The sequence below is a fragment of the Camponotus vicinus genome, unplaced genomic scaffold (genome assembly GCF_025532165.1).
Source record: "Camponotus vicinus isolate PSW18456_S1 unplaced genomic scaffold, iyCamVici1.0 SCAF_9, whole genome shotgun sequence".
Lineage (NCBI taxonomy): Eukaryota > Metazoa > Arthropoda > Insecta > Hymenoptera > Formicidae > Camponotus > Camponotus vicinus.
Window position 1 is genome coordinate 359,117 of NW_028141981.1, and position 9,828 is coordinate 368,944.

Below are 9,828 nucleotides of genomic sequence, written 5' to 3' on the forward strand. Positions count from 1 at the left end.
CACAAATCAGATGAGCAATTGATTTTTGAACAAATTTATCAGTTTTCTGTCATAAAATTAATTTAAATAAAAAGAGAAAACGACAGTACAGACACAGCATATTTTTGTAATTCTTTTCTTTTCGTCGCTGTCTGAAGCGTGATGATTAGATAAGGCTTCAGTTCATAGTACGTTCGAGATGCAAAGCTCATAAGAGACCGGGATGACCAAAGCCCAGCCTCAGTTAAAGCTGTGTATGCAGATTTAACGGACGAAGTCGCTTCTCCGCAATCTGCTGCATTGTGTGTATGTTACGGCATTCCGGATCGTTCCTTTCGCTACCGGTGAAAATTGCATTCGCGACAATCCGTTCAAAAATCTGAGATAGTACGCAATGATTGATCCTTCACGAAGAAATTTGCTTCCATTTCGTCTCATTCGTATTTTTTTTCTTCTTGATTGAAATAACCAACCGGTTATTTCTCAAAATCTCAAGAGATATGAGTCTTGCGTACAAGGATTTCTACAAATCAGTTCAGTCCCTTTACTGGTAAAACCCTTTTTTCTCTGAAGAAGGGTCTTTAAGGCAAAATCGAACGAAAAAAAAAAAAAATGCCCACCTGTTCGAGCGAGAATACCCCAACATTATGGTCAACCAGCCCGCCAATGTCGCGAAGAAACAGCGCGTCACCACCGCTAACAACCGTTTCACCGTTGTCCACGTCGCCACCCCGGATGTCATCACCCGTGTTCACGATAGAACGTTCGACGTCGAATATACTCGTTTCGACATCCAACGCGCCGCCGGCTAGCCTTTCCCGAGTATCATCGACCTCGAATTTGCCAACGGTAATAATCTCCCAGAGACGACAACAACAACGCCAACAGCAACAGCCGACGATCCATCAAGATCGGAGCAACATCAAGCGAAACTTACTGTCCTGGATCCTGTTTTGGTACTTTGGTCTGTTGTCGGGCATTCTTCGGGGTATCTTCAACGTCATCAGTTACGTGATCTGGGCACCCGCTCTATGGGCATCGGCCTGGATCTACCTGTTCTGGGTAATTTTGCAACTTCCGCTCACCGTCTTTAAATGGTTCATCACTGTGCTGCACACTCCGGCATACGAAAGATCACGCAATAAACGATGTGTGCTTATCAGTGGCGGTAGTACGGTGCAAGCGGTACATCTAGCGCGTAACTTTTATAAGGCAGGAGCCCGGGTAGTGGTGTGCGAGCTTGACGGTCTCTTTGGCCTGGCCAGATTCTCCACCGCCTGTTCCAAGTTTTATACGATACCGCGACCTGGACCTAGAAATGTTGTCGAGTACATAAAAGCGTTGCGAGATATAGTTGAACGCGAGAAGGTGGCTTACTACATACCAGTGAGTGCCGCCAGTATCGCTTATTACGATGCTCTAGCGAAACCACATCTCGAGACCATAGGTTGCGAGTGCTTCGTGCCCGATACTAGCGAGGTAATCGCGCTGGATGATCCGTTGGAATTGCTGCGACGTTGTCGTCAGTTCGGTCTTTCGATTCCGCAGCATTTTCTGCTGCGATCACAGCAAGACCTGTTCCAACTCTATGAGCGAAACGTGTTTCGTACCGGCAGGTATATGATGCTAGCCGCCGGTCCTGCCAGAATGCGCGACCAAGCCAAGATTTTGTTACCACCTACCATTCGGGAATTGAGAAACCAACGACAAAACGAGATCAGCGACAGGCGACCCTGGGTGGTAATTCGCGATCCCGACGGAGATCATTTCATCACGTGTACCACGCTAAAGGAATCGCGAATCGTGGCCAACGTGACGTGTCGGATGGACGAGGATCATGGTGGACTCATACCCGAGGAGTGTCCCAAGATCACACGATGGCTTGAACGATTCTTTGCACGTTCTTTTGGTGGCAGAACCAACGGTCATGTGAGCTTCCAGCTGGCGGTGTCGCAGGAGACGGGCGAGCCAGTGCCCATAGGTTGTCGCGTAGGTGTGAGTCTGCCCTATATCTGTCATACGGGAATACATCCGCGCCTAGTGTGGAAACCCTGTCGACACTTTTCCAGACAAAATTCAGCGGTTAGGTCAGGTTCATTGGACAGGCAATCGCTGTCCGATACCTTGACTAGCGCTTTCAAACAACCGGCGTTCAGTGATCAGACGGAGCCTCATCTTTTGGGCACGATGCTGAACAAGAAGGAGTCCCTCTTCGTGTACTGGGATCCTTTACCTTATTGTGCCTATTATCATCTTCAATTGCCTTTCAGACGCGTCGCCGAAGCCATCAGATCGCAACATAATCCACCTCTAGCAGTGGTACAATAGAGCTTCAATAATAAGCTTGTTGAAAGAGCTCGACAAAAATTCTCTTCGTGTACTAGAGATTCCCTGCGTTTGAATCTCTGCAGCATTGATCGTATCTCTGAGAAGAAATGAATGTGCCAAAGAGAGATCCGAGGACGAAAAAATCCCGGATGTACTTATTTTTTTGTGAGTGATTGTGCAGAGTGTGATATTATTTATTGAAGAATGATATCGGGGCGAAGCGATATTCATATTTTTCCATGCTCAAATCTCATCAGCAGCAAAGAGTTACGCATTCCCTAGTTACGCGTCGTACTGTAACATAAATAAATATGATCTTTAATGATTAAACACGATGCATAGAGAGTATGAGAAAAAAAAGAGAGAAAGAACTTATATGTTGTGTGTATGTATGTAAGTATATTCATTTCACTTATTGATTAACGATAATAATGTTACATAATGTAATAATGCTAGTATCTCATCGAAATAGAAAGAGGAGGGAGGACGTAATCAAAGAGTACTTGATAAGTTTCTTTAAAGATTCGTTCAAAAGAGATGAAAAATTATTCGTGTCATCGCGTTTATTCGATGATTTTAATGAGATGAAAAATTGTTAAACGAATTAAAAATAAAAGTGTAAGGGTCAAGTTCAGCTATATCGGTTAAAAAGACGCAATCGATTCTTCGTATCACAATCTTTGCTCGATAGGAGGAACGTGAGCATACGGATGAAAAACATATATGAATAAAAACATATAACAAATCGCGTGCTATCAATACCGATTATGCTAAACGGGAGACTTTTGTGCCGCGATTGATATATGTTTCTATCTCTTTTTCTAGACTGTCACAAAGCAAAAAAAGATCTATACAATAATAGCGAGAAGATCCGTTTAACTATGATGTCGCTTTGCTATATTTTACCATAATCGTGGTTGCGATCGAGAGAGTCCCTTTGGATTTGTTTTTGAGAGATCTCATCCTTTTGATTTAATTTATTCACGGAGAAAACGATTACCTGAAGATGCCAGCGAATCACATTAGAATAAAAAGATAATATTCCATTAATCTTTTAAAGCGACTATCGTCTAAGTATGAACGAAATCGGAGAAAGTAATATCTGAGATTTTTTATCATTCAATTCTATTATTGAATTAAAATCGATCGTGGTTCTCGTAAATATGTAACAGCAAAGGATATTCGTATTTAATACCGTACGTAATAAATTAACAATACTATTTATATAAGTTATTATATACAGATCAATAAAAGCGAGATATAAATGTTCGATTGCTTAATACATGTTTTGTAAGTAGGAGCTTAACCCTTTCGATATCGTTTTTTTTTGTTTTTATATACGAAAAAATTATAAAAACTTATCGTAATTTTTTAACGCATTTTTTTGCAATAAATTAAATTTAAAGATTTTCATAATTGACTCGTATCTATCCTTGAAATAATTTATTTAAATTATTATCAATTAATTTGACAAAACAAATATTTATTTATTATTTTTTTCATTCTCAATATAAGCTTTTAAATGTTTTTTAGCATATCGAAATACAATATCGAAAAGATTAACAAGCAATCAAGATCTCGATCGCTTAATATATTCCACGTATTTTAGATTATGTGACTTTTTATTGTAAAGAATTTTTCGAAATATTTCGCAAAATCCACGTAATCTATATTATTTTTGATAATAATACAATAAGCATCATTAGTTAGCTTTCGCTAGTAAATGTTAAAAAAAAAAAATACTTATGTGTGTTCAAAGAAATATTCTCGTGATTTTGCATCATGTCAATTACATATTTTCAAATCATAATAATCATTGTAATACATTTTGCAACTAATATATACTGATTTTCTGTCCTTCGTTGATTTGTCAAATATAAAATGTAACGTGTTCACATGAAGATTAGTTGCCGATCTTGATATAAAGAAAACTATAAGAACTAAAAATAAAAATCTGCATAAACAGCATTTATAATCTTTTACAGTACTATTCACGACATTTTTATAATAAAAAAAAGTATTTTTTAAAAACAAAGAGATTGTTATATCTTTGTGTACATATCTTTTGATCCGATATATTATATGACAAAGTAAATGATGATCATGTCGAGCATCATTGCGATCGTATTATTCGATCATTCGCATTGTTTGCTTGCGCAACGTAAGCATACGAGGGTGTCTCGCAAAAGAGTTGCTGATTGACTGGTGAAACTTGTAATCTTTTCGCAATGCGAATGTGTATGCGTAAAGCTGTAAATAATGCCTCGTTTATAGATGACCCGGGGGCATATACATGTTGACGGACTTTGACAACTCGGGGTCGCCAGTTCGTAGGAAAAGAAAGAGAAAGACAGAGAGAGAAATCGATTCGCTCCTTTTTTCTCCTTTTTTATTTCTTCTTCTCTTTCTTCTTCTAAATGTACCGCACTCGACCGTTTTATTCTTCGAGAAGATAAATATCCGCGTCAACATTATTGAATAATCAATTTTATCGTTAAATGTGCTGTCGTCAAATGCAATCGCCGAATCCTTAATTGATCACCTTCAATCTCGACATAGGCTCTTACAACTATTTATTTGATTTAGCAGATTCTACAGCAACAAATAAATAATTTCACTTCATTATATTCATCGCTAAAACAAATAATATTTTATGTAGTTGCAATTTTTTCTTTTGCTATATTCTCCAAACTTTTACATTCAGTGTAACTGGAGCTATTATGAATCTGATTAAGGATATCTAAATTCAAGAATCATTAAGAATCTTTAATCTTTAATCGATCGATGAAAATGATCGGAAAACCCCCTTTTTTATCGATCTGAAAAAAAATTATAAATAAAAACATGGAAATATGTAGCAAGTTAGTGGAAATCTTTGGCCTGATAAAACGGGATGTATGCAAAAACTGTCTGGCGATAGTTTTATCATGGACGATTCCTCCATGTGCCGCACATCGAAAATCATACTAGCCAAAATGAAACCAAGAGCGATTGATATGTATAGTAAACATGTAGTAAAACGGAAGAAAATTACATAATGTTACTTCCGAATGAAAAGAAATTTTGACAAGAAAATTTTCTAAGGCCAACATGAGTCTCTTGTTTTGAAAATGAAGCAAACTTAAACTTTTAAATACTTTCGTCCTTTATTCAAGTAATCGTATTTTCTAAAACGTGAAATAAAAACGTGGAATTTATCGCAATTGCTCTAACGTTTTTACAAAAGTATTATATATTAATAGTTACTCTTTATAAAATATACATCTTATATTTTAACACAAAATGAGCGGTGACGGAAATATGAGTTGTTTGTATCTTTTTCTTTTTTTTTGCTGAGCAAGAATCGCGGAGAGATTTGGACAACGGCGGTAATAAAGTGTGTAACGTAACGTTATCATGCGATAATATTGAAATGCAGTTCCTTGACGACGGGCAGTAAAATAAATCGATATAAACGCCGGTTCCCTTCTCTTATTTTTTACTCTCCTTCGGGAGAGACACGCGATAAAGGCGTCTATCTTTCTCCATAGACCTACGTGAGCGATTCATTCGCGCAGTGATTCGCCGACACTTTTGTACCTGTTTCTATACTTGAGACTGAGAGTTATTCGACACAATATATGTATAATGATATGCTTTCATTCTTGCTAAAATAATAATAATTTTGACAAAGTCGATCTCTCGCTGTAATGAATCGTAAAAGTAAAAGGACCTGAAAGTTACTAACTTAGTTTAGCGCCGTGGAACAAGAAGTAAAGTCGTTTCCTTAGGCAATGAGTGAACCGCGTGGTTCCAGGCACGACATTGTGGGAACCGATTCACCTGGCTGGTGGAATAGCGATGGTCTAGTTACCGCCAGCCACACACTCCTTGCTGCCATTCGCTGGTGGCAATAATATTTTACGACCCAATGCACATCCTTTCTTCGTGTCCGGAGCATTGCTCTTTTCACACCACCTAAAACCGAAAGAGACGCTTTGAGTTTTATGCAGAATATGAATATCGATTATGATTGGCATTTTTTGGCATATATAGCTAATTTATCAATTTTTATTAAATATCATGTAATATTGTTTAAAGTAATTTTAATAATTATACAATTATATTAACATACAATTGTTATATCACACTAACAAATCATCAACAAATGTAATTGGCAATAAAAATCGAAATCGAAGCAAGAGAGGCAAATCTTTATTGCCGATTGCTTATAATTTATTGCTGATAATATAAAAATTGTATATTAAAATAATTATATAATTATTGAAATAATTTTATATATATTTACAAAAGATAAATATTTACAATAATAAAATATTAATAATTAATTTAAATATATTATCTCTATTATTATCTCTATTTATTATTCATACAACAGCTAAATAGTTCAAAAATAAAATTTAATTTATATTATTGATATTAAAAAACTGTAAATCTCTTTTCTCTTTTTCTTTCTACTCTTAGCCTTCTGAAACAAATACCCTACACAGTTTTACGAATTTGTTGAATAGATAAGGTGCCAGTTTTACATAAAAAGAATAAATATAATCGAGAGGTGCGATACGACTTGCAGAAATGATATTTGTCGATGAGATTAGGCAAGACTGATTTTGCGTCATTATTTTGATTACAGTATCGTTTTTAATCGCATTCCTGGAAATAAAGGTATTATCGGTCAAAAATATTATGAAACACGTCGTATTTGGTATTGTACACTGATCGATGACTTTTCTTCTTTAAATATTTTTAGAAGATGTTGCAATTACGATATAAGAATTTTTAAAAATATTTAAAAACAATTATATTATTCGTGCAAATTTTTTACATAATTTTATCGCAAGATTTATGTTATTTTTATGTCACAATATTATTTTTATAAACTATAGTATACTATATACATACTATTTTTATAATTTTATTCGATGATTTATTTATAAATACTGCAATCTGAATCACGGGATAATTAAATAGTTTATTTAATTCTGGGAAAAGTTGCGTGAAAATTTGTAAACAGCATAAAGGGTGTACAATCGAAGTTGTCTAACTAGTCTAATCGCAGACGTGCGATCGTTTGTGTACTTGTAGCTTTCGAGCTTAATCATTTCGAGCGCTCGTCACGGAATTCACGATGCACACATCCAATTTGGATGTGTGTTACGTAATGGGGGAGACTCCTCGTCGATATCTGCTCTCTCTTATTCTCTCTCTATCTTTCGCCTTGAAACCCCACGGCCAAAGCAACAACCTCGCTCGGTTGCACGATATACCACCGTTGTATCTAATCTCCCCGGCAAAATGTATGCAACGCGACGAATAAATATTATATCCCTGAAGGGGATACTTTCGATGTGAGTCGATGTATCAGCTATTAATATCGTTCGCTTCAGTTAGTGTCATTCGGAGTCTTCGGTTGCTCGACGATATACAAACGCGCTGCCTTTTCCCGAAAATACCCGAAAAGATCGCACCGAGTAAAGAATATTTATCGCACATTCTATTTCAATAGTCGGTCTCTTTACTTAATTGTAATTGTATTATTCTCTTCTCGTGGCGTATCTCTTGGTGGCGAAGAAAATCGAAAGGAGACATGCGGTTCCGATCGTCGATGCTTCTGCTTCTCTGCGCTGTCTCGCTTGCGACCGCGCGACAAGTCGAGAACTGTCAAAAGGGTGTCGACGACAACGAGCTGATCTGGGAGTATGACGTCAGAAGGCCGCATCGAATCGATGGTTATCAAGTGCGTTTTCGATTATCACATCGCATCCTTGTGGAATCTTGTCGAGTCGCTGAATTTTTTTCTGATCTTTTTCAACAATATCGTATTTTTTCGACGCTTTTTCTCCTTCTTGACACGTGTCCGTTATTGACAGTTTCTTTTTATCGATATATTCACGAATATTTTTTCGATTGTAACCAGGAAGTAGAGGCGGATTACGGTCCGACGAATGTGAGAATCACATGCATAAGATACAACTCGTTGTCTGACGAAGATAACAGCGCGATATGGATCGCTTCCGGCGGAATCGGACACAACTTTGTCAAGCTAAAATTCAGATCGAAATATTCGCGGGGTTTTCACTACAGAGTCTTCGTTTACGGACAGCCTTTGAGAAGTTCGCTATCTCGATGATTATTCTCTTTCGCAAATCTCATCGTATTTAATCTCCTCTCTCACTCTTATAGACTTTTAATCTATTTGTGAGTTCTTTTTAACATTGTTATAAGATATATATATCCATAAAAAATTTTAAACTGTAATAGTGTGTAATATATATGTTTCATCGGAATCAAAATATCTATAGTTTTATATGGAAAGAAAACTTAATAACAATAAATGATATATATGGTAAACCGATACATGTATTACAATGAAAAAATTAAATGGCACGCGTTTCGATTTATTTGTCTCAATTACTCATCATAATTTGTATACCGCTACAAATCCTCGATTGACGCTGTCGCGTCCGCGGAATAAATCCGGAGATTTACCACCATTGTAATTTAGGACGTTAACCTTTCGCGTGTTCCAATAATATGCGGATAGAAACGATTCGTAACATGAAATAAAAGAGTCCGATAATAAATTTGTGTCCCACTGTCCCTCTCTCCCTATCTTCTATATTATTTTTGATAAAAATATAAATCCAAGCATAAATAACAAGTTTTCTGTAATAATTGTTCGTTCATTTTATATAATTAAATGTGTAATTAGGCCACATTTTATAATAATGTAATAAATTCATAATCAAGAAAAGATGATAATTCTAGATAAAACAAATTAGAAAATAGATAGAATAGGGTAGAAGTTTTTCGCATGGCTTTATTTTCGAAAAAAAATCAATTTAAAAAAATCGCTAAATAATAATTAATCTTCGTACCATCCATGTAATTAAGCTAAAATTAGTGCAAAATGATGATTTAACGATTTAAAAACATGGATTTATCAGGGATCGAGAGGGGGGTTTATCGTTATCAAACAGGCGCAGTGCCATGTAACCTATATATCCATTGTAGGCCAAATTCCAAAACCAGACTAACGTGACCGTAGCGATAAGCTCGCGTCGGGTTCCACGTGGAAAGGTGCGGGAACCACCTTCTCTAGATTGGAAAAGCATAATACGAACTAACGGGGGTACCATCCGCGGATTGCCTCCATCGAGAGACCGAGTAGGAAAGAAATATATATTTTCCCTGCGTGCAGGAAATAATTACGTGGTCGAACATGCGAAACGATATCCGTCGTTCCTTCGGGCAATTACGAAAAAGTTTGATCGGCTAGTGGTTTGAGCGTGTCGAGCGGCTTTCGGGATCATTTCCTCATCGTTTGTCAGAGTATGCAGAGACAGTTCCGATATCTTAAGCTTTGAATTCAATTCTTTCATTTAGAGAAATATAATAGCCGATGAATATATAATTATGTTGATATAATATCTGCAAATATGTAATTCTATATAATGACATATAATTACAAAATATTATATAAATTATTATATTATCGATTAGTATTATATCTATTTTTGT

At 36.3% G+C, this 9,828-nt stretch overlaps 2 protein-coding genes and 1 long non-coding RNA gene across 5 annotated transcripts in view; 2 read left to right on the plus strand and 1 right to left on the minus strand.

The window, feature by feature from the left end:
* LOC145977175 (uncharacterized) overlaps window positions 1-9,828 on the minus strand; it is a 37,289-nt gene that overhangs the window by 8,317 nt on the left and 19,144 nt on the right. The window contains exons 7-10 of one of the 3 annotated variants that reach the window (XR_014440448.1): window positions 9,520-9,738; window positions 6,035-6,264; window positions 1,364-2,601; window positions 917-1,291 (exon numbers count right to left, since the gene is read on the minus strand). This is a non-coding gene — a long non-coding RNA (uncharacterized LOC145977175). Of the gene's footprint in view, window positions 1-916; window positions 1,292-1,363; window positions 2,602-3,876; window positions 6,265-9,519; window positions 9,739-9,828 lie in introns of those variants that run through there. The other 2 variants (XR_014440449.1, XR_014440450.1) reach the window with 2 other exon arrangements.
* On the plus strand, window positions 200-5,701 carry LOC145977171 (uncharacterized). Its single transcript, XM_083108928.1, has one exon. The coding sequence runs from the start codon at window positions 592-594 to the stop codon at window positions 2,305-2,307; it is 1,716 nt and encodes a 571-aa protein (XP_082965054.1). The 5' UTR covers window positions 200-591; the 3' UTR covers window positions 2,308-5,701.
* LOC145977174 (uncharacterized) lies at window positions 7,663-9,756 on the plus strand. Its single transcript, XM_083108930.1, has 3 exons — window positions 7,663-7,778; window positions 7,879-8,044; window positions 8,225-9,756. The coding sequence occupies exons 2-3, from the start codon at window positions 7,895-7,897 to the stop codon at window positions 8,435-8,437; spliced, it is 363 nt and encodes a 120-aa protein (XP_082965056.1). The 5' UTR covers window positions 7,663-7,778; window positions 7,879-7,894; the 3' UTR covers window positions 8,438-9,756.